Source organism: Dasypus novemcinctus, chromosome 2, assembly GCF_030445035.2.
Source record: "Dasypus novemcinctus isolate mDasNov1 chromosome 2, mDasNov1.1.hap2, whole genome shotgun sequence".
NCBI classification, from domain to species: domain Eukaryota; kingdom Metazoa; phylum Chordata; class Mammalia; order Cingulata; family Dasypodidae; genus Dasypus; species Dasypus novemcinctus.
In genome coordinates this window covers 73560381-73586207 of record NC_080674.1, presented here as the reverse complement: position 1 = coordinate 73586207, position 25827 = coordinate 73560381, and the positions used below count along the sequence as shown (strand labels likewise).

Below are 25827 nucleotides of genomic sequence, written 5' to 3'. Positions count from 1 at the left end.
TGTATGCTTGCTCAAATGGTGGTACAAAGTTCAAAACCAATTATTCATTTCTTGGTTGTTTTGCCTTGTCTTAACACCTATGACAGCTACTGCTTTCAAAAGGAGTACAAAGACACGTAAAACAATGAATAAATTATATATTACATGTTTATTAAGGGCACAACTTTTATGTAAAATTTACAATTTATGAAAAAATCAAAAATATTTACAAAACTTTGTAAGATAGATTTGCATTGTTCTAATTACAACCCAAAGTAGTAAATAACAATCCTTTAAAACTCACATTTGTTAGAGTTCTGTGTTTACAAATTCTTCAATAAAGAGACAGCTACAAAGTTTATCACTATACATAAGCAAGAACCAGCTTGCTAAACACATTTTCCATTGAAAATCGACTGGTCTGTCTTATACTGTTAGTGGATTTTTTTTTTTAATGAAAAAAATTTACATATATATATAAATTCATATGGCTTCAAAATTGTAACCTGAACTCAATATAAATTTATCAACACTTGGTATGAAGACTGTGATAATTAAGAAAGTGCAAAAGTTTAACCATTTCACTAATTTATGCATTTTTAAGTAATACTTGATTAAAAGCAAACAGTGAGTATAGGCGTGTCCAGATTCCAATAATAAAACATCAACTGCCCAATAAAAGTAGTTTGATTATAAAGCAGATTACAATTAAGATCTAGTAAGGGAATGTCATTGGCATTTAAAAGAAAACAATATAAGAGTTAAAATTCTAGTTTTGCTCACTATTTAATAAAGGTTAACATTTTTAGCAAAATGTCATATTTTGTTTTAGTAAAATCTAAATTGAGAACTGGGATTACACTGAATATATAAAAAAGCACATACTATGCTATATATTGCTAGAGTATAGATTTTCTGCTATATTTAGAGTAGCAAGACTTTACATAAATGTCTAGTAACAGGGATTTGATTTTCTGTAAAGCTTAACAGAACAATTAGTGGCTTTATATAAATTATTATATATAATACAATTTATCACTTCTACTATGCAAAATGAAGGACACTGGTATTTATCATTATAAATAAAATTCCCATTTGTAAATTATGAAGGCTTGTCCAAAATATTTCATTTCTGTAATTAATCAGGATTTGTTATAAAGTTAGTTTCTTTTTTGCTATTTAACATTAGTTATTTTTTTAAGAAATGCTTAACCCAATCCATTACTTCAAATAATTTCCCTATTAATTAAAATGGTAATAAAATAACAAAAATGTACAAATTGATAATTTTTCTAATTGTTGAAATGAAAACAAATGATATGCATCTCCCTCTTGCCAAAATGAATCTTTTCTAAAATGCTATTCCCTCACAAAGTCTACAAAAATCATGGTCACAAACACAGTGAGTAAATGTGTAAATTTTCAATGATAAACAGGGTAAAGAAAATGCTAAATCGAGAGTTAAAATACCAGTTACCAATTTAACAATCTATACTTTTTCAGAATTTATCTGTTTTAAAATTCATATGCATTTGATGAGGTTAAGATAGAATGTTGAAGTTAATTTTTTTTTTCTCCTGTAAACATATGGCATTAGGTTTATTGGTCTTTCTAGTGGCTATGGTGTATCACTAAAGAAGTGAGCCAGGATTCTCAAGTAAAAATTATCTTTTAATCACTCTGAATTCCCTTGCCAAGTGCAGCCATTTGCAAGTGATGCAAATATCTTGTAAAAATGCTTGACCACCATAAGATTCTAAATAGAAGACCCAGACTGTGTAAAAAAATGTGAGGCACATTAATGAATACAAATTGGATAGGCACATTTCTGGTTTTTGTTATTGTTTTAAAAGGCACACATTATATAATCCATATAAAAATAAATTAAATCTACAGCATTAATTCATCAAAACAATCACAACTATAAAGTTAACTAACTGCAGAAGTAAATTTATCTGCTGTCTTTTGCAAGCTTATTTTAAAACACATTGCACTTGAAGATTTAAAAAAATCACATAGAACACAATTTATGCTTTATTAATGCTTATATGAGATTCAAATTATCGATTTTTTGCACACAACAAGGACTCCAGTCTGACTATTGTATGGCACATAACTCAATCTAATTGAGTATTCTCAGTTAACATTATCTCAAACTTAGAATTCACCTTCTATTTGTATCCATTCAATATTAAACTTAGGAAATTTCAAAGCTAACTCTGACTCTAAATAAAAATTTATAGAAAGCTAAAGTATTTTGTGCTTGTGCTCTTGAAACTTTATGCCTGACGTTTATACCATAACCCCTTTTTCCAATATAGATAATGAAGATAATTTTAAATTTCAGTCTATAAAAATTTCATTTTACTGAGAATCTGAATAAATGTGCTTCCTGAATATTGTAGTTGATCATTTACAGCGTTGAAAATCATTTCAGTGCTATTTCTTTCAATGACTCGCTTTAAAAGTGCAACTTAATGTATGTAGTCAGCTCTTGAATATGTCTAAGTTTAAAAGACATAATACAAGCTAGAATAGTGTTTGGAAAGAACAAATAATGCTGAATGGCAGGTATGTACTACTCCCACAAGCCAACCATTTTCCCAGGTCCATCAACAATCCGCCAGATATCGTCCTGTAAAACACCAAACAGACCTTAGTAAGTACAATCACACATGAACTCAGAGGAGGACATTTTTCATTGTGGTTACAGATACAAAACTCCAGTTCCCATCTTCTGTTTATAATACATTAGAATCAAATCACAGGTGTTCATCAGCTATACTGACCACCAGTGTGCCTCTCCCAGGTATGTTTGTAGCTGGCATCTTGTACCAAACATCATAGAAAAAACTTCCATCTTTAGATTATAAACTGTTTTGATGGTTATTTAGTAACAGAAAAGAAATGCTTCCCATGTACATTAAAAAACTTGAAATCTCCCAACTTACCAGTGGCAAACCGCTTCTTTACTAAGGAAAGTCTATAACCAGTGCCTACAAGTTCAATATCCACTCCTGAAAGGGTATTTCCCTCACTGAGGAATTGCACTGCAAGTGTTGTGGGTTTACTGGGTCCCTCTGAAAGATCAAATTTTGCTCTAAGGGACCCAGAACCTACAAGAAAAAGAATAAAGAGCTTATAAAGGGTAAACACATTTCACACCAAATAAAATTCAATCAGCAAGTACACTAAACTACATCAGTCCTTGCCAAATTATAAAATGTGTACAATAAATGAATCACTGTCCTGTTTCCAAATCAGATTTTACTCCATGAATCTGCACTTTCGCTAAGTAGATAATTTTAACTTATACTTCTCTATTTAACACTAATGTTCAGATATGTATACTACCGAGATTCTTAAGCTACAAGCATGTTGAAGTGAACCAAAAGAGAAGTCAGTCATTGAAAGCAGCTCAGAGTGAAGCCCTAGGAGGGATGTGGGTGGGATAAAGTCAAAAGGAACTGACAGCTGAATGCCCATATCTTAGAGGCAGGAAAGGAGTAAAGAGGGAAAAGTAGCTAGGATTGAGAAGAGTTATATCAACATTAAAATTTTTAATTCATTGCCTTTTTAATATTTTACTGATTTCACACCATGCCAAATATATATTTGAGTTACTTTATTTTCTATGCAATCGCTTACTCAACACACCTCATTCTAATGGTATTGCAGAAACAGTAAATTAATAATTTTAAATGAATATGATAAATGATTTATGTGAAGAGGCTCTCAGAAGCAATGAGCACATAAGCTCATGTCTCTGCCTGAAATTATGGATGGTGGTGGTGGAGATAATGATACGTATTTTAGGCAGAGGTAACTACAGGTACAGGGACAGGAGACCTGAGAGAGCATGATGCATTTAGGGAGCTACGTACATACCAGAGTAGCTGGAGAATAGGATACAAGTGGAGAAGAGTGACAGAAGATGAGACTAGAGTATACCAAGGACCAGAATCCATATATATCTTTACATGTCATAATAAGAAGTTTATTACATAATCACTGGAGAGCCGCCAAAGATAGGAAAGACAAGAACACTTCAGATTAGTGTCTTAGGAAAGAGGGGAACAAAATGCAAGGTAGAGAAACCAACTGAAAGTCAATATAATAGTCTAGGACCCTAGATGACAGAAAAAGGGGATCTGACCTAGGGCTGAGGGAAAGTAAACAAGAGATTGCAACTGAAAGACATTTAAGAGTTAGAATCAAGAGGTGAGAAAAAAGAAGAGTCTAGGAGGATTCCAAGGTTTTTGGTTAGGACAAGTAGAGAGAAATGCTGGATAATAAGAGTGATATTCTATAATTTCCTGCACTGATGTTTAACACAATATAGAGAAGTCTGGAAGAAGATGTGACAACAATGATATATCCTACTATTGTGTCTGGTGGTGCAGATCCATAGCAGAGAAAATAGCTGCCTAATTCTTAACCATTGTCCAAGCCTTCCTTAAACTTTGACAATTATTGGTATGCAAACCAATTCTGTGAAAGTTCCATCATAGGTCAAAGAACAACCACCTTGAAAGTCCTTAAACTTTAGATTTATTTCCTGTCCCTCTACTGGGCATAGAACCAGAAGTAGAAACAGATTTCTATTTTACAGCATTCTAATTTGGAAATTTCTTTTTAAAGGCTTGACTAACACCAAATCAGAACCACACTTATAAGATTTTTCCATTTCCTCATAGACACTCTGATACTTAAAAAGCAGAAGGAAAATATTAAGTTATCTAGTTAAGAAAATTTGTCTTATTTTTGAGAGAACAATATCCTTTCTGGTATTTGCAATAGTATAGTTCCACTAGATAAGGGCAAAACACACTCTTCCTTGCTAACTATAAGCCCTGAATTCAAGTAGGATTTCTGGGTTACTTCCAAATTAAGTTAGGAATTTCAGTTTGCATCCTACCTCCCCACTTCCATCTGCCAAGAAAGCTACATAGCTAGGATAAGACTTGATACAGCTGGCCACCTGAAAATAGGTAAACTTTAAGTACCAAATATCAACAAGGAAATCACAGATTAGCTTGGCTATTTCACCCATTCTATGGTTCTCTGGCAAAAGTCTGATTCTGTATAGAAGGTACAAATGAAGAGACAATCCAGATGTGTTCACGGTCCTTTACACATAAATATCTATGAGGAAAACTACTGATATAATTTTATGTTTTCAACACATTATGCTTAAAATGCTCAAAAAGAGAAAGCTAAGCGAAACTTGAAAACCAAAGAACCCAGGCAACAAAAGTGACTGGAAGTTAATTAGGCATTCAAAAGAGAGGAAGGGAAGTCTACATAGATTAAGAGAAAATGAGAATATCTAATGTTAAAGGCTTGACTGTCTTGGGAACTATGCCTATTATAAACTGAGTTAGTAAAGGAGATACTAAGAGTGATCAGCTAGCAGAGACTTTTCCTTTTCCTTGTGAACACAGAAAGATACAGACTTGTTGGGAAGAGGCAATTAACTTACTTATTAAAATAATCATCAGATTTTAAGGCTGCTGATAGTTAGCTTTAGTAGGGTAAAATGACAAGGAAGGGTTGTTTTAGGAATATAGAGTAGGCAAAGACCTGGAAGATTCTTTTTGATTTCTGGAAGGCCAGGAAGACCCCATTAACAGAATGAACTAAAATGTGCTAAATTGGTTTCCCTCGCTGAAATAGATGGCTCTGTTTCTTTAAATGTATTAGGTAATTAGGTATTTCCTCTTAATGTCGGCATGTAATAAGAAGAAGTATTTATCTAGTACTTGCAAAGTTATAGCAAAACAAATTATTTTTCTTACAGGAAAAGCATATTCAATCTAGAAGAAAAAATATGACTCTCATCAAGTCCACTCTTATTTAAGGTATATACTTCCACCTAGTGGCCAATACTAGAACTGAAGGCATGAAATTCCAGAAGGAAACTAAATAAATGTGCCTTAAATACCCAATTTAAGTGGTATCATATTATTAAAAAAAAAAAAAAAAAAGCATGCACACACTTGCCTCCATTTTCTGATTTTTCTGAAATACTCGACAGTTTCCAAAAAGCTTTCATTTGTTCTGCATTCCTGTAAGAACAAATATCTTTAGATTAAGTGTGCCTAGTTTAGTACCTTACACACAGATGGGTACTCAATAAATGAATGCATTTAAAATATTTTCACTAGAACAACCGTCATGCTAAATTTGCTTTAAATAATGTATGTTTCTCAGCTAATGGAATTTTACTAAATTATGTAATTACTCTCATTTCTACTGGTCAGAAACAGGAAAACAATGTATGTAAGTGGCTCAGTACCCTTCATTATTCAAGGAAAACAGAGTTATTAAAAAATGGTTGGTTAGAGTATATACTAATATTACTAGAGGGGCCAAAGAGGTGAGTTAAGGAATGAGAGTAATAACTATTGAACACTTACTCATATGCCAGATGATATATTTAACCCTGTAAAACAAGCGTTATTATCCTTATTTTAAAGATGGGAAAAAAGAGTTTAGCATGCTTAAGCCATTTTTTCTTTTTTGCCTGAGGGTTAAGTTAGTATGGAATTATTCAAGTATGGGTATTGACAGCAAAGCTAGTTTTTGGCTTATTTTGGACTGAGGCTATTGTAGCTTGACTAGTAAATGAGCAGCATCTTTTATAGCACAGTTTCTATGGGAAAATATACTAAAATCTTGCAAACTTTTAAGACAACTTTCAGAACTTGGGTTCTAAAAGTTGGGAATTGCACCAGAAATTTAGCAGGAATTCAGAAACAGATTTTAAATTTACCATATTGCAGGGGGAAGAGACTGCATGTTTGTGACTCCTCCATCCACTGGTACCACCACCTGTATATTGGAAAGCACACTTGGTGCCACCATAGCTTCTGGGTTGTACTTGTAATCCACTCTGAGATCTGTGGTGCCAGCACTACATTTCCAGTATGTTGCAAGATTCAGAGGAGTTGATTGAATACCATTTGACGATACCTTTAAAGAAACAAACAAAGGAATCATTGTCTTTAGCTTGAAAAATAACAAGCCATGTTAATGACATTTATATTTGAACATAAGTTCACAGAATCAAAAATAGCTAATGAGGGAGCTGTCTGTTGGAAGGGTGGGTAAAGCAGACTCTTATCAAAAGAGTAAGGATCACTCTCAAAGTGTGGACTGGAACTACCTATATAAAATTTCCATGGTGTTTGTTAAAAATAGACATTCCCATGGCTTCAACTGCAGAAAATGTGATTCAACTGCTTAGGGACAGGACCAGAAATGTGAGAATCATTCAAAAGAGAATTCTATGATTTTTTATGAATTATAAGAATTTAGATTTGAAACAGTAAGAAAAAAAGGATGGGTCACCATGCATGTAGTTCTACAAGTCTGCAGTTAGAATACTTCCAACTTCATATTTTTAACTTTAATCACAGAACCCATATAGTAAATGTGCAATTCCTTCAAATTCTTTAGCTCTTATTAATGACTCCTTCTTAATGACATCTACTCTGACCATACTGTTTATATTACATTGAAAATAGTATTTTTGGTCTTCCTTACCTTATTCTACACTTTTTCTCTTCTCCATACCGCCACTTATTTTCTAACAAACAAAATTATTTATTGGTAATGTCTGTCTCCCTGCTCTACTCCTGGCAATTAACTGGCACTGAAAAATATTTGCTGGATAAATAAATAAATGAATACTTTGAATAAACTCTAGGCCAATTTAAGTAGGAACACTTTTTACTCGAAGCATTTATTGTCTAGAAACATAAGCCATTTTAATATAATTACCCTATTAAAACAATACAATGTATATAAAATAGAAAATTGATCCCTTCACAAGCTTATTCTGTTATCTGTTAACATCATGGTACATATTCTTCCAAACCTCTTAGGCATATTCAAATACGGATCCACCTCCTCCTTTTTAATGGCTATAATAAATTATTTAATCAATCTCCTCCTTCATTGATGTGTACTTAGGTGGTTTCCAAACAATTCCTCAGTGATTATCCTTCGTACCTTTATCTTTACCCACTTGTGGGTTTTCTGAAGAATATATTTCTGGAAGTGGAATTTTTTAATTAAAAGTTACATCTATTTAATAAACTAGTAGAATTGCCTTCTGAAAAGTTCTATTAATTTGTAATTTTATTAACAGTGGTCACACCCCTCTTAATATTGGATATAGCTATCTTTTTCATTTTTGTCAATCTGGTGGGCTAAAACTGATAATATTATTTTTGTCTTAATAAGCACTGCTCTGATTACTACTGACATGGAGCATCTTTCCACATGTTATCTGTCACTGAGTTATGTGCCTTTTACTTAATGATCTATAAAAGCTCTTTGGGGTAAGTCCTTTGGTCTAAAGTGTTGCAAAAACTTTCCCTCAGATTAAATATTGATTGTTTAAGGCTTTATTTGTTTTAACTAAATATTTTATACATACATACATTTATTTATTTTTATGTGTCAAATATCTCAAACTCTTCTTGCATAGCTTCCGGGTTTTGTATCATACTTTAAAAGGTTTTCCACACATTCTAGATATTAAAATACACAATATAATACACATACATATATATTCACCCATTATTTGAGTACTTTTACAGTTTAATTTGTTATTAAATCTTTGATAAATGTGCATTTTATTTAGGTTAAAAATATGAGTTAGAGACTCAGCTTATTTTTTCCCCTAATGTCTAGCCTGCTGCCCTAAGACCATTTACTGAAAAATTCAGGTTTTCCTCATTGCCCTGAAATGCTACTTTTTCATATAAACAATTTTCCATTTATTCTTAGATCTATTTCTGGATACTCTAATCTGTTCCATTCATCTGGCCATCTACTGATGTGCCAGTTCTAAACTATTTTAAATCTATAGCCTTCTAATAAATTTTCCCATTAGAGTAAAACATTACTCCTCATTACTCTGTAAGACCTGATTTATTCTTCTAAACTTGCTTTCAGAGAACTTGAAAATAAATGTCAACTCTCAAAACAAAAACACACGCACAGCTCTACTGGGTTTCTGATCAGTATTTATAGGTTTATTTAGAAACACCTAACTTTTTTACAACATTAAGCCTTCCTCTCAATGAACAAAGTATACCTTTTAACTATATTCAAGTCAGAAGAGATTTTGTTATATTTACTCCTAATTGCTTTTTTTTATTGTGAATATTTTTTCCCATTAGTTTTTCTAAATGGTTATTTTGAAAACTATTAATTTTTATATTAATCTTTAAACTTACACCTTACTAAATTCTCCTTTATCCAATAGCTTTTCAGTTGATTCTCTTGAGTTGTCCAGGTATATATCACTTGTAAATAATAATTTTGGTTCTCCCTTTCTAATATTTATCACTGATTATTTTAGGTTTGTGTCTAATTGTGTGTCTAATTATACTGGCTAATAGCACATTCAGAAAATTCTTATATACAAACAAGAATATGGGTATCTGCCATTCCTGGCTTTAATTTATTGCTTTAGGTACTTCACTATTAAGCCTGATGAGGCTGTTTTAGTTTCAGATGAATACATATTTTCAGGTTAAGGAAGCATTCATTTATTAGTATTTACTCAGTATTTTACATTTATTCAGTATTTTAATCAGGAATAGACAGTGAATTTTATAAAACTGGTCAAAGTACCTATTGGTTAACACATCTTCTAATTTTGAAACATCTTTACATTCCGAGAATGAGTCTCATTTGGCTGTAACATTTTATTTAATTTAGTGGCATGAACAGATTCTATTTGTTAATATTTTAATTTATGGTTTTTACAAAGACGTGACACTCACCTGATACTTTAATACATCTACATTATAATAGGAAGCAGCTGGATTTTGCTCTGATAGCTTCTTGAGGTAGACAGTAACAGCTTGCATGTTCATCCAAAAATCTTTTGTGTTGGAATCACACTGTGATGGATCACTATATGTAAAAGAAATATTTTAATTTTACTTATCTTTATCCTTTGCCTCTGGTGTGGTAATCTGGTGACCTGGCAAAGACTAGTAGAAAAGAACCAAAAGGTGGGATAAGGGAGATGTAAGGCTAGGGCATAAAGAATGGAACATAGGGAAGCGGATGTGGCTCCAGTGATTTGGTTTCTGTCTACCATATGGGAGGACCTGGGTTCAATCTCCAGGGCCTCCTGGTAAAGGCTTGCCTGTGCGGCTGCAAGTGACCCAGCAAGATGATGATGCAACAAAAGTGAGTCACAAGGGAGAGTCAAAGAGAGATACAACAAAACCAGGAACTGAGGTGACGCAATCAACAAGGAACCTCTCTACTACATCAGAGGGATTGAATCCTAGTGAAGCCTAGAGGAGAAAATGAGAAGAGAAGACAAAAAGAAACAGACACAGAAGATCAGCAAAACAGCTGTGTGGGGGGGGAAGGGAAAATTAAAAAAAAATAAAAGCAGTTAAAAAAAAAAAAAGGAACACAGCTGAAGCTTACCAGAAAGATGAGAAGATTAAGAGATGAAGAAAGATTTAACTACCACCACTACCAAAATTAAAACAAAGTAAAACAGAAGGCTGTAGAAACACTGTTAAGTGATAATAAATAATTTTGGTACTGTTTTCAAATTGAATATTACTGTTTCAAAGAAGGAACTTATTTCTTAAATGGAAGTTTCAACTTTAAAACACTGTATGGTAATTAAAAGCACACAAACCTGAACACAAGTTGTGCATTTGGAAGAATTTGCTCTAGTCTGCTAATATTTTTCACCCTGAAGCACAGCACAGATGGAGATGGGTTGTTAGTGAAGACTTTAATAATTCCACTTGGAAATGATATTGTCATGTCACCAGTGATCTTCACAATACACCTGAAATTGGGGATTTTGAAAAGTGTTTAAAATAAGATGCTTTAATCTCCATTTAAGTCATATTTGGTTTAAAAAGAAATATGTGTATATTTTATATATAAACATGCTTTTTATCATAATTGTGGATGTATTTTTTCAATTTAATTATAAAAAATGATTCTACATGAAATATAATACTCATCTAGCTTTATTTTTTCCTGAATTTAAACTCCAAATATAAATGCAAAGGCAAAAATAATGTCACTTTACTGCCTTGTGGTAACCATTCCTTGGCTGTTCCCTAAAGATACTGCCACCCTAGTACCACACTATCCCTAGTGGCAGGTATTTCTCCCTCCCAAATCTCACAAAGCATTAGGCCTAATGGTGATGGGAGATGTCCTTCTTGCTCTTCATTGCCTCTTTCAACCTTCTATTTATTCTCTCTTCCTAAAAACTACCAGCTTCTTTTCTGTATCATTGGATGATACTACTTGCTGACCCATCCCTGTTAACAAGTTATTTTCAACAACTCTTCTATTTCCTGAAATTTTGAGCTCCTAGCTCACTATCAGTCTGTCTCTGCACCACAACTCCTATCACAATTTTTAGTAATTTCAGTATCTACATAGATAATCTTTTAAGACCTTGGTAATCTAGTTCTTCGCCCCGATACTTCCAATCATATTGTCTTCTAGCCCACCTCAGGCATGCTGTACCCACTCCAAAATCTCAATTTCAAACTCTTCACTCATCTAAATGTCACTTCCCATTTACCAACTCATTCTGTCTACTATCCCATCTCCAACAATTCTCCAACTCTATCAGAACCTCCATAATCCATTGTTCCTATCACCTTTTTCACTAATCTTTACTCACCCTTCACATCCTCATTTTCTTCCTATCCTCAGATTGCCTGGTCTATCACCATACTTTTTTTTTAATTTTAAAGATTTATTTATTTCTCTCCCCCCCCCCCCACCCTGGTTGTCTGTTTTCTATGTCTATTTGCTGCTAAAGCCAGTTACCTACCCCTATCTATAGAGCTGTACCGAAGTAGAGAAAAACATATAATCACCTTAACTGGTCTGTGTGTGTGTGTGTATCCAAAACCCTTAACTGGGTCCCCTTAGTATTACCTGGCAATCCTACTCTACTCACTCTTCTGCTGTTTTTCCTATCTAACTCCTAAAATACCTAACTGTGTATCCATGGCCTCTGTCTTTCTGCCTGTTTCAATAGATGATCAGGTCTACTCAAGGCCAAACTTCCTCTTACATACCAAATGACTTCACTTTTGCAACTGTCTCCTCTTTCCTGCAGCACCAAAATTTCCTCTAAATACTAAATCTTTCCCATCAGCATACAGGCATGCTGAAATATATTACCATCTTAACAATAAACACAATAATTTAAAACCTTCTGATTCTACCATCTCAATCCTGCTACTGCTTTATTTCTATGCTCTCACTTAGAACAAATCATCTCGAAAAGAGTTGTCTCTATATTTGCTCTCTTCAAATATAGTTGTCTATATTTTTATCATCATCTGCTCTTGAACTCCCTCCTCTCAGGCTTACATCTCCACCACTCCACTGAAACTGCACTTGTAGAATTCGCCAGTGACCTCTATATTTTCAATGGTCAGTTTTTCCTGGCTTGTCAGCAGCATCATATATAGCCTCATGACTTCCTTTTTGAAGTAGATTGTTCACTTAGTTCCTGGTCCTACTCTGTTTTTTTCTCACATGTCTTGCTGTTTGCTGTCTCAAATTCCTTTGCTGATCATTCCAATCTTTATTTTCTAAATGTTGGAAGAGCTCAAGGCTTAGTTGTTGGATCTTTACTCCCTAAGTCTCATGGCTTTCACAAAGTAATGACTACCGAAATTTTTATCTCTTGCCTAATCCTATTCCCTAAACCCGAGAATCATGTCCTCAACTATCAACTCAACATCTCCACTAAGATGTCTTAATAAGTACTTTAAATTTAGCATTCTAATCCCTCAGATCTTGACAACTCTCCTGTTTTCAAAATATAATCAGAATCTCACAATTATAAACCACACCCTCTGCTAATACCCTTATCAAAGCCACCATCATTTCTTGCTCAGACTTCTATAGTTACCTTTTAACTCTCTCTACATCTACTCTGGCCTCCTCCAATTTATTTTCTGCATAGTAGCCAGTGTGCTCCTTCAAAAACCTAAGTTAAGCTCATCACTCATCTGCTCACAAGTCTCCCATGGTTTTATTTTTTTTAATTTTTAAAATTTTGTACATTTTATAATTGAAAATACAAAAAATTAAAAAAATGAAAACAGTTGAATAAAAACATTTCTCATTTAAATGTACTGTATATAAAAAATTTTTAAATCATACAATGTGACACAACATATTTGGTTCATAGTAACAGTCATACAGTATTTTTCTTTTTGTGTTTGGCTTGCTTTGCTCAACATAATGTCCTCCAGGTTCGTCCATGTTGTCATATGCTTTATGATTTCATTTCTTCTTACAGCTGCATAATATTCCATCATGTGAACAGACCAGTTTGTTTATCCATTCATCTGTTGATGGATACCTGGGATGTTTCCAGCTTTTGCCAATCATGAATAATGTTGCTATGAACATTGGTATGTAGATGTCTGTTCACGTCATTGCTCTCAGTTCTTCTAGGTACATACCCAGTGGTGGTACTGCAGGGTCACGTGGCAAGTGGATATGCAATTTCTTTAGGAACTGCCAAACAGTCCTCCACAGTGGCTAGACCATTCTGCATTCCCACCAATAGTGAGTAAGAGTTCCTATCTCTCCACATCCTCTCTAACACTTGTAGTTCTCTGTCTTTTTAATAGTGGCCATTCTGATAGGTGTGAAATGATATCTCATTGTAGTTTTGATTTGAATTTCCCTAAACACTGGTGATGTTTGGCATTTCTTCATGTGTTTTTTTGCCATTTGGACTAATGTCTATTCAAGTTTTTGCCCATTGTTTATTTGGGTCGTTTGTCTTTTCATTGTTGAGTTGTAACATCTCTTTATATATACTGGATATATATCCTTATCGGATATGCAATTTCCAAATATTTTCTCCCATTGAGTAGGCTGCCTTTTCACCCTTTTGACAAAGTCCTATGGAGGTGCAAAAGGGTTTAATTTTGAGGAGGTCCCATATACCTATTTTTTCTTTTGTTGCACATGCTTTGGGTGTAAGATCCAAGAAACCACCACCTACTACAAGGTCTTGAAGATGTTTCCCTACATTTTCTTCTAATAGTTTTATGGTCCTGACTTTGACACTTAGGTCTTTGATCCATTTCAAGATGATTTGTTTATAGGGAGTAAGATAGGGATCCTCTTCCATTCTTTTGATTATAAATATCCTGTTGTCCCAGTATCACTTGTTGAAAAGACTGTTTTGTCCCATTAACACTGACTTGGTAGGTTTGTCAAAAATCAGTTGACAGTATAGGTGAAGGTTTATTTCTGGGTTCTCAATTCTGTTCCACTGATCAATATATCTATCTTTATGCCAGTTTCATGCTGTTTTGACCGCTGTAGCTTTGTAATATGTTTCAAGGTCAGGCAGTGAAATTCTTTCCACACAGCTTTTTTTTTTTAAGAATGCTTTTGGCTATTCAGGTGAACTCTCCCTTTCAAATGAATTTGGTAATTGCTTTTCTAATTCTGTAAAGTAAGGTGTTGGGATTTTGATTGGTATTGCATTGAATCTAGAAATCAGTCTGGGTAAGATTGACATTTTCACAATATTTATTCTTCAAATCCATGAACATGGAATGTCTTTCCATTTGTTTAAGTCTTTTTAATTTCTAAAGAGCATTGTTTTGTAGTTTCCTGCATATAGGTCCTGTACTTCTTTGGTTAAATTAATTCCTAGGTATTTGAGTCTTTTTGTTGCTATTGAAAATGGAATTTTTCCCGATTTTCTCCTCAGATTGTTCAGTACTAGTGTACAAAAACATTACTGATTTTTGTGTGTTGATCCTGTATCCTACCACTTTGCTGAACTCATTTATTAGTTCAACTAGCTTTGCTGTGGATACTTCAGGATTTTCTATGTACAGGATCATGTCATCCACAAACAGTGAGAGTTTTACTTCTTCTATTTGGATGCCTTTCATTTTTTTTTTCTTGTCTAATTCTCCTAGCTAGAACTTCTAGTACAATACTGAATAACAATGGTTGACAGTGGGCATATTTGTCTTGTTCCCAATCTTAAGGGAAAGCTTTCAAACTTTCCCCATTGTGTATGATGTTGGCTGAGGTTGATGTTGGCTGAGGTTTTTCATATTATCTTTTATTATACTGAGTAATTTTCCTTCTATTTCTATCTGTGTTTTTATCAAAAAAGGATGCTGGATTTTGTTGAAAGCCTTTTCTGCATCGAGATGATCATGTGGTTTTTTCCCTCCATTTTGTTAATGTGCTATATTACACTGATTTTATTTTGAGCCAGCCTTGCACACCAGAAATAAAGCCCACTTGGTTGTGATGTATAAGTCTTTTGATATGCTGTTGGATTTTACTTTATTTTATTGAGAATTTTTACATCTATGTTCACTAGAGAGATTGATCTGTAATTTTCTTGTAGTACCTTTATGTGGCTTTGGTACAGGGTGATGTTGGCTTCATAAAATGTGTTGGGTAATTTTCCCTCCTCTTCAATTTTTTGGAAGAGTTTAAACAGGATTGGTGTTAATTCTTTTAGAAATGCTTGGTAGAATTCACCTGTGAAGCCATCTGGCCCTGGACTTTTCTTTGCTGGGAGATTTTTGATGACAGATTCAATCTCCTTAAATGTGATTGGTTTGTTAAGTTTTTGTATTTCTTGTAGCGTCAGTGTAGGCTGGTTGTGCATTTCTAGGAATTTGTTTCATCTAGGTTGTCTAGTTTGTTTGGATACAGTTTCTCATAATATCCTCTTAAGATTCTTTTTTATTTCTGCGGGGTCAATTGTAACTTCCCCCCTTTCATTTCTGATTGTATTTATTTGTATAGTCTCTCTCTTTTTCTTTGTTAGTCTAGCTAGGGGGTTGTCAATTTTATTAATCTTCTCAAAGAATGAGCTTTGGTTTTGATGATTTTGTCTATTGTTTTTTGTTCTCAATTTCAATTATTTCTGCTCTAATCTTTCTTTCTTTCTGCTCATTTGGTATTGGCTTGCTCTTCTTTTTCTAGTTTCTGTATTTGTTCAGTTAAATCTTTGAGTTTAGGTCTTTCTTCTTTTCTAATATAGGCATTTAGGACTATACATTTCCTTCTCAGGACTGCCTTCGCTGTATCTCATAGGTTTTGATAAGCTGTGTTTGTTTTCATTTGTCTCAATATATTTACTGATTACTTGCAATTTCTTCTTTGACCCACTGATTACTTAGGAGTGTGTTGTTCAGCCTCCACACATTTGCAGATTTACTTTTTTCCTGTCTACTAATTTCCAGTTCCATTCCATTATGATCAGAGAAGGTGCTCTGTGTAATTTCAATCTTTTTGTATTTATTGAGAGCTACATTGTGCCCTAATGTATGGCTTATCCTGGAGAAAGAACACAGTTTGGATGCAGTTTTCTGTATATGTCTGTTAGGTGTAATTGGTTTATCATATTGTTCAAAGTCTCTGTTCTCTCACTTATCTTCTGTCTAGTTGTTCTATCTAATGTGAGTGGAGTGTTGAAGTCTCCAATGATTATTGCAGAGATGTCTATTCCTCCCTTTAGTTTTCCCAATTTGTCTCATGTATTTTGGGGCACCCTGGTTAAGGTGCATAGATATTTATGATTGTTATATCTTCCTGATGGATTGTCCCTTTTATTAATATATAATGGTCTTCTGTATCTCTTATTACTTTTTTGCATTTAAAATCTGTTTTGTCTGGTATTAGTATAGCTACCCCTGCTCTTTTCTGGTTATTATTCACATGAAGCATCTTTTTCCAGCCTTTCACTTTCAGCTAGTTTGTATCCTTGGGTCTAAGGTGAGCTTCTTATAAGCTGCATATGGATGGCTCCTGTTTTTTTTAATCCATTCTGTCAGCCTGTATCTTCTGATTGGCGAGTTTAATACATTTACATTCAATGATATTACTGTAAATACACTATTTACTTACACCATTTTATTCTCTGGTTTTCATATGTCATTTATTATTTTTGTCTTTTTACTCTTTTGGTTATTCTTTCTTTTATACTCTCTTCCAAGCCTGTCTCTCCTGTCTTTTTCTTTCAGGTTCTAAGGCTTCCTTTAATATTTCCTGCAAAGGTGGATTCTTTTTTGCAAACTCTCTTAGTTTCTGATTGTGAATATTTAATACTTACCTTCACATTTGAAAGACAATTTTGTTGGATAAAGAATTCTCAGCTGGCAGTTTTTCTTTCAGTATCCTGATTGTATCATACCACTGTCTTCTTGCCTCTATAGTTTCTAAAGAGAAATCTGCACTAAGTCTCACTGGACATCCCTTATATGTGATGGTTTGCCTCTCCCATGCTGCTCTAAGAATTTTCTCTTTATCTTTGGCATTTGACATTCTGAATAGTATGTGTCTTGGAGTAGGTCTATTTGGATTTATTCTGATTGGGGTACAGTATGCTTCTTGGACATGAAAGTTCATTTCTTTTGTGAGAATTGGGAAATTTTTGGCTATTATTCCCTCAAATACTCTTTCTGCCACTTTTCCCTTTTCTCCTCCTTCTGGAACTCTCATAACACATACCTTGTTGCATTTTGTGTTGTCATTCAACTCTCTGAGCCCATGCTCAATTTTTCCCATTCTTTTCTCTCTGCTCTTTTTAAGGATTTATTTATTTTTATTTCTCTCCCCTCCCGTCCCCATTGTCTGCTGTGTCCATTTGCTGTGTTTTCTTCTGTGTCTGCTTGCATTTTTGTCAGGAGGCAATGCAAATCTGTCTCTTTTTGTTGCATCATCTTGCTGCATCAGCTCTCCGTTTGTGCAGTGCCACTCCTGGGTGGTCTCTCCTTTTATTGCATGGGGCTACTCTCCTTATAGGGCTCGTTCCTTATGCATGGGGCTCCCCTACATGGGGGACACCCCAGCATGGCACGGCATTCCTTGCATGTGTAGTAGCACCGTGCATGGGCCAGCTCACCACTGCACATAGGCCAGCTCACCACATGGGTCAGGAGGCCCTGGGTACTGAACCCTGGACCTCCTATATGGTAGGTGGATGTTCTATCAGTTGAGCCACATCCACTTCCCTGTCTGTTCCTTTCTCACATCTCTTTTAACTGTTCTGTCTTCAGTATCACTTATTCTTTCTTCTATGATTTCTAGCCTGCTGTTGTATGCCTCAAACGTGTTTTTGATCTCACTTATTATGTTCTTCATTCCCATGAGCCCTGTTACTTTTCTGTTCAGGATTTCAAATTCTTCTTTGGGTTCACTCAATGTCTTCTTGATGTCATTTATATCTTTAACCATATTGTTTTTCAACTCATTAATTTGATTTTGGAAATTTGTGTGCCTCTCACGGAGGAGTTCTCTCAAAATCTGTATCTCTTCTGGGGGCTTTGATATATTTCTTTTCTTGGGCCAAGTCTTCTATTTTCTTAGTATGGCTTATAATTTTTTTGCTGATATCTAGGCATCTGATTAGGATGTAGTTTACTCAGATGCTCAATCTTCTTTTGTAGGGATTTAGTGGCAGGAGGCTGTGTGTTACCACTGCCCTTTGATTCTTGGCTCAACCTGGATTGTTAGGATTGTCCTGCTGGTTGCTCAAAACTGAGCCCTGGTCCCAGTATTGGACATAATTGGCTGTAGAGTCGCTTCTTAGGGCTTTGGGGAGGGAAGCTATAGAGGCCAGAAAAAGTCTCTCCTACTTATTTTTAATTTTCTTGAGTGCACTTCCTTTGTCTGCCAGTATATAGTGCTCTTTGACAGCTCTCAGTTCAATGCCTGGTCAGAGAGTATTTGTTGCAACACACGGGATCAATTTGATAGAGCTTCCTGTCTGGAGGCTATGAGCCTTGTCATTCAAACTTTCTCTGAGACAGTTCTACAGCCTTCTCTGGTAGCTCCCTCCCTTTTCCCAGGTTGGAAATATTTCCACTCCCCTCTGAGTCCTCAGCAATCAGTCCCTGTTAGGAGACGAGGAGACTGGGAATGTTGTACATCTTTAGCCCCTTGCCTTTCCCTAGACAAACAATGGTGCAGTTCCACTGGGCCTGGAAGGGTTCCTGGGACATAGCAGACCAAATATATGGGTCAGAAGCTAAGTGAGCCTTAGGCTATGTCCTTCTCTCTCCCCTTTCCTGAGATGGTAGATCTCTGGACCCCCTTTGTCTATAGTCACAGGCCCAGGGGCCTGAGAGTTCTAAAATGTCTTTAGCGTGGGGCATGGTGCTAGCAGCAGCAGACACAGGTTTCAACTGACAGTTCTGTTGTCGTGACTTCCCTCCTTTGTCCCACTCTCCTCTGGGAGGTGTTCAGCCTTCGCCTGGTATCCTGAACCCTAGAAGATCTTTTTCTAAGCTGTTTTAGCCTATCCTCTAGCTATTTTTCTCCCCCACGGTTTTCTACTTCACTCAAAAATAAATTCCAAACTCCTTATCATGGTCTACAATGCCAACCTTATCTGGTACTATTCTAGATTCATCTATTTCTCCCTTGTTTATCCCTACCCAGTGACATGAGTCTCCTTGCTGTTCCTTGAAAATGCTAAACATGCTTTTTACCTTAGACCCTTACATTTCCCACTTCCTGGAATGTTCTTCCCTGAGGTATCGCATGGCTCCTCCATGTCTTTCCAATCTTTGCTTAAATTAGCCTTACCATTCTGTGAAGAATAACAGTCCTCTCAAGTTATTCTCTATTCCCTTATCCTGCCTTTAAAAAAAAACATATTGTGGTAAAATACATGTCCCACTTTATTTTCCTTCATAGCATACACTGATACTTGGTACACATAGCTATATATTTCTTTGATTATTAGTCTTACCTATAATGCAAGTTCAGTTAAAAAAACTTTGTTTTGTTCACTAAAGTAGTCCCAGAGCCTGTAACAAAGTCTGACACATAGTAAGCACTTAAACATTTGATGAATGAATGTTTAATGAACAATATTACACAAGAAAGGTAGGATGATCATTTGCCCAAATATAATTCTCTTTAAAGAAAGAGGCCAAACTGATTCCTGCAAGACTCTTAAATATTAAACATGCATTCTAGTTCTCTCTTGGAAACATCACACTCTCACCAATAATATACATTATGCCAAAATTCAGAGTTCCATCCCCATCTAGGCCAAATTCCATCATCTTGCTCTACAGACATCTGCCATAAAGTCTGGACATAATGTAGATAAACTGGAGAAGAAGGCACCATTACTGCTGATTACAGCATGATTTCTTAATTTGAAAGACAACCCCCAAATGACTATATTAAAGAGCAAATAGCAGGTAAACAAATAATAGATACCCCCACCCTACATAAAATAAAAATAAAACCCAAATTCCATTAACGCCCCCCTAAACACCTCTCTCCCCCTTCCCCATGTGTGTAAGTATATTTTAGAAACTAACTTGGTAGGATCTGCTCCTTTAAAGTAGGCATTAACAGATTCTGTAAGGGCTACTGCCACAGGTAAGGTGTCCTGATTTCCAAGGCTGACAGGGCTGGGACCCCGTGACACACCTAAAATACATATAGTTTTTTTGGTTAAATCCTTCAGAAAGACATATATTATTAAAGACTACAAGTAAATTCACAATGTTAGGTAGTCACAAATGATGCTATTATTCTTTTCAATAATGCTTAAAAGTATAAATCTGGAGGTTAAGTAACAAACTATTAAACAAATTGGAATATAATACAAAGGACAAAAAATGAGGAAAACGTCACACTGACTTCTATTTTAAATGGAATGACATAGAAAGGTTAAGGAAGGTCAGAAGGTAAGCATATTTGACTTGAAGTTCTAAAATCACTAAAATATGGCTTCAAAAACATTCAATTACTAAATTTAGGTTCTAATAATCACATACTTCAGGGCATGAAACTAGATTTCTTTGTTTAAGCTATTTATCCAAGCAGTAATGTTTTATATACTACTCATTATTACAATTATAATGACTTTTGCCTCTTCTTTGTCTAATGCTTGTATTATATTCTCACATTACTTTGCCTCAATAAATGTGACTTATTACCTTTTTAATAATATTCTTGACATAAAGCTCACTCAGATAAAACAACTTAATAGTCATATCATACAAAGATTTATTTTTAAACTCATAAAAAGTGTAACACTTATTAAACACTTTCAAAGTTACAGGACAGTTACAAAAATAATACATATCCTATTCAGAGAACGTAATTATTAAAGACTACAACAGGGAAGCGGACTTGGCCCAGTGGTTAGGGCGTCCATCTACCACATGGGAGGTCCGTGGTTCAAACCCCGGGCCTCCTTGACCCGTGTGGAGCTGGCCCATGTGCAGTGCTGATGCACGCAAGGAGTGCCCTGCCACGCAGGGGTGACCCCGCGTAGGGGAGCCCCACGCACAAGGAATGCACCCCATATGGAGAGCCGCCAAGAGCGAAAGAAAGTGCAGCCTGCCCAGGAATGGCACTGCACACACGGAGAGCTGACACAGCAAGATGACGCAACAAAAAGAAACACAGATTCCTATGCCGCTGACAACAAGAGAAGCGGACAAAGAAGACGACGCAGCAAATAGACACAGAGAACAGACAACTAGGGCAGGGAGAGAAATAAATAAATAAATAAATCTTAAAAAAAAAAAAGACTACAACAGGTAGATTCACAATGTTAGGTTGTCACAAACAATCCCATTATTCATTTCAATGATGCTTAAAGTATACATCTAGAGGTTAAGAAATATATATACTACATAAGAAGGAAAAATTTTTTAAAAAAGAAGTGTACTATAAAACAAATTGGAATATAATACAAAGAACACCTCTCCCCTCAGATACCCAGATCCACCAGTTTCAACATTTTCTCACATTTGCCATATCATTCTATCTACCCATCAATCTATCAATCCACCTATCCATCTACTACTGATATTTATCAATCCATTTTCTGAATACTTGAGATTAAGTTGTATACTCCCTGAATACTTAATATTGCTATGTACATTTCCTAAGGATATTTACTTATGTAGCCACCTTAAGTGCAGTTATTAAGTTCAAGATATTCAACAATGATATAAAGTTTACAGTGTATATTCAAATTTTTTCATATGTCCCAATAATGTCCTTTCGAGCCTTCTCTCCTTCTTTATTATATCTTATTCAGGATCACTTATTACCTTTGTCACTGTCTCTTTAGGTGCTCTTTTTTTTTTTAATTATGGAAACATATATATAACATGAATTTTAACATTTCAACTACTACCAATCATACTATTCAATGGGATCAATCACATTCACTAGGTTATGGTACTCTCACCATGCTCCATCACTAAAACATTCCTGTTTCCCCAAAGAGAAACCATACACCCATTTTGCATTAACTCCCTATTCTTCCTGTCCTTGGCAACCTGCACTCTACTTTCTATCTTTATGAGCATGCATACTCTCTGATATTTTCTTTGTAGTTACCATGAGACTTACACTTAACATCTTAAATCTGTAACAATCTTGTTTTCTTTGATACCAACTTAACTTCAATAGTATACAACAAACTAGGTTCCTATACCCCTCCATCCCAAACTTTTATGGAATCCTTACCCCTAATTACATGTTTATAGATTATGAGTCCAAAACTACTGATTTCTTGTTACATGTTATGCATTTGCCTTTTAGAATCTATAGGAAGTAAAAGGTGGAGTTACAACCAAAAATACAACAGTACTGGCATTTAATATTTACCCCTGTACTTACCCTTACCAGGGATCTTTATTTTTTCATTTGGCTTTGATCTATTGTCTACTGCCCTTTTCTTTCAACCTGCAGACTCTCTGAAACATCTTTTGTAGGGCTGCTCTGTCTAGTGGTGACAAACACCCTCAGTTTTTGTTTATCTGGGAATGTTTTACTCTACCCCTTTTCTCAGATATAGCATTCTTTTTTTTTTTTTAAAGATTTATTTCTCTCCCCTCTCCCCTCCGCCCCGTTGTCTGTTCTCTGTGTCTATTTGTTGCGTCTTCTTCTTTGTCTGCTTCTGTTGTTGTCAGCAGCATGGGAATCTGTGTTTCTTTTTGTTGCATCATCTTGTGTGTCAGCTCTCCGTGTGTGCGGTGCCATTCCTGGGAAGGCTGCACTTTCTTTTGCGCTGGGCGGCTCTCCTTACGGGGTGCACTCCTTGCGCATAGGGCTGCCCTACGCAGGGGACACCCCTGCATGGCTCAGCACTCCTTGCGCGCATCAGCACTGCGCATGGGCCAGCTCCACGCGGATCAAGGAGGCCCAGGGTTTGAACCGCGGACCTCCCATGAGGTAGATGGACACCCTAACCACTGGGCCAAGTCTGCTGCCCAGATATAGCATTCTTGGTGGGCAGTTTTTAGCTTTCAGCATTTTAAACATGTTATCTTACCGCCTTCTTGCCTCCATGGTTTCCGATGAGAAATCGGCACTTAATCTTACTGCAGCTGACACTGTGCTTCTCTCTTGCGTCTTTCAGAATTGTGTGTTGCCATGTGTTGGTGCAAGATGGTGGGCAATATCTGTGAGGGTTCAGCCTTCCTCCTTCCTCTTAAGCGTCTGTGGTCCCAGCTTCTTTCCAATCTCAGCCATAGGCTGGCTTAAGGCTCATCACTCTCCCAGGGGCTTGTTTTTTTCCAGGCTCAGCTGCTCTGGTCTCTCCACAAAGTCAGCTGTAGATGATCAGGTTCATCTCTCTTCCTGGGGCCTCTGCTGTGCCTAACAGAACCTCCTCTCTTTCCTCGTGTACCTGCTTCTCTGTATTCTCCTTCTCTGTGCATTTACTTCCCTGTCTTTGATTGAGCATCTGTTTATATAGCCCACAAGTAGGGATGGGGGGTGGGGGTGGGGATGGCGACTCAAACCAAGTCACCCTAATGACATGATCCAAAAAAAGCCCTAACCTTGATTTAATAAAGTAAAAGTGAAACCTCTGAATCTAATACAATCTAATATGCCCAAAGGAACAGACCAGTTTATAAACACAATCCAATATCTATGTTTGGAATTCATAAACAATACCAAACTGCCACAATATTCATATATATTCACGTCCTTTGTTAAAATTTGTGAAGTTTTCAGCCATTATTGCTTTGAATATTCTCTCTGCTCCTCTTTTTTCTCTTTATGTGACTCCCACAACAAGTATATTAGTATACTTGATGGTATCCCAGTTTCCTCACTCTCTTCACTTTTCTTCATTCTTTCCTTTCTGCTTCTCAGACTGGATGATTTCAAATTGCCTAATTTTCAAGTTCACTGATTCTTTCTTCTTCTAACTCCAAGCTGTTGTTGAACCCCTTCTAGGGAATTTTTCATTTCTGTTATTGTGGTCTTCAGCTCCATTTGGTTCCTTTTCATAATTTCCATCTTTATTGATGCTCTCTTTGTGTTCACCTATTGCTTTCCTGATTTCCTTTAGTTCTTTATCCATGTTTTCCTTTAGCTCTTTAAACATATTTAGGATGATTTTTTGGAAGATTTTTTCTGGTATGTCCCAGGTCTGGGTCTCCTCTTTGACAGTTTCTAATGCTTTAATCTCCTTTGCCTGGGCCATCACTTTCTGGTTCTTTGTATGTTTTCTAGTTTTTGGTTGAAACCTGGACATGTTGATACTTTGATGTGCTTGCTAGAGTTTAGACTCTGAGGCATCTGTTCCTTAAGCTCAAATCCAGCTAGTGTTATGATATAGCTTTCCTTGAATGCCAGGAACTAACAACAACAACAATTTTAAACAAAGGAAAAAGAGAAAATAGGGTTCCCAATCTTTGCATATTGACCAGTGCAAGTGCTCTCCTTCAGGGCTTATCCATACAAGTTTAGAGAATAGCTCCAGGCCAAAGTATAGGGTTCTCCCTGATCCTTTCTGCATATGTGTCTTGCCCAGGGTAAATGTCTTGCCTGCATTATATGTTTTATGTCCTTAGGAATTTCCCCATTTACATGGATAGAAATATACCCTCTTCCCTAGGAAACTGATTCCTCACAGTCCCAAGCATTGTAACGACTGTCTTACAATCCCTTGCTCCAGGTAGCACAGTGACACTTGTCCCACAGCATTCTGTAGGAGAGCTTGGTGAGCTGCCTTCCACATGCAGGGCAAGTTCTTGGATGGCGAACCCCTCAGGATACCACCTGACAGGAAGGTAGGACATACATGCTCTCAGTATGTATATACGAGTTACTCTGCTCCTTCTGGAACCTGGAACAGGGGGCCATACTGAGAATGTGGGCCGGCTCCACACGAGTTGGTAAGGGGCTGGAGAGAGGCCAGGCAGGATGCCACAAGAGCCTACTGCTTCTAAGTAGCCTTTTTCTTGGTTTGGCACTTGTCCTGTTACTGCAAGCCTTTAACTTTTTCTGAAGCGCTGATAAAGATGTTTCTGCCAGTTTTTGCTGTACAAAACTTCTTTGGGGTTATGGATTCCTGAAGTGTCTTACTCTGTCATTTTAGCAGGGTGGGGCCACCTTTCTTGGCTGATTTTCTCAATTTAAACAAATTAACTGGTTTATTTCAAAATAGAAACCCCCCTCAAACTAATGTATTATCTTTGTTTTCTTTACAATTGTACTATTTCTATTTAAGCCTTACCACTACTGCTACTGATTTTCCAAAGGGGCACAATTTTATTTACTATACAATATATGATGCAATTTGATAAAATAGGCCAAGAGAATGTTTAATCACACTTATTCATATATATTTAAGGGAAAAAATGAATAAGCTAGGTCTTCATGTATCTATTTGTATATCTTTGTTATATGAATGTTTCACAATGTTTATAGCCACCCATGTACTTTTATTTTATATGTAATTCTTTATAGTGCAAGACTGAGTTACTTTTGAGATACCTAGATGTACTAATTGTAATAAAAATCTGT

General features: G+C 35.8%; 1 protein-coding gene across 2 annotated transcripts in view; it reads right to left on the bottom strand.

The window, feature by feature from the left end:
- Window positions 1-129: 129 nt before the first annotated feature.
- FCHO2 (FCH and mu domain containing endocytic adaptor 2) overlaps window positions 130-25827 on the bottom strand; it is a 193935-nt gene continuing 168237 nt past the window's right edge. For both annotated transcript variants that reach the window (XM_071208560.1, XM_058310078.2), the window contains 7 exons: window positions 20358-20469; window positions 10667-10822; window positions 9783-9915; window positions 6755-6954; window positions 5983-6047; window positions 2931-3095; window positions 130-2614 (listed from right to left, as the gene is read on the bottom strand). In XM_071208560.1, the coding sequence (XP_071064661.1) occupies window positions 2592-2614; window positions 2931-3095; window positions 5983-6047; window positions 6755-6954; window positions 9783-9915; window positions 10667-10822; window positions 20358-20469 (854 nt within the window). In that variant the 3' untranslated portion in view covers window positions 130-2591. The remainder of the gene's footprint in view (window positions 2615-2930; window positions 3096-5982; window positions 6048-6754; window positions 6955-9782; window positions 9916-10666; window positions 10823-20357; window positions 20470-25827) is intronic.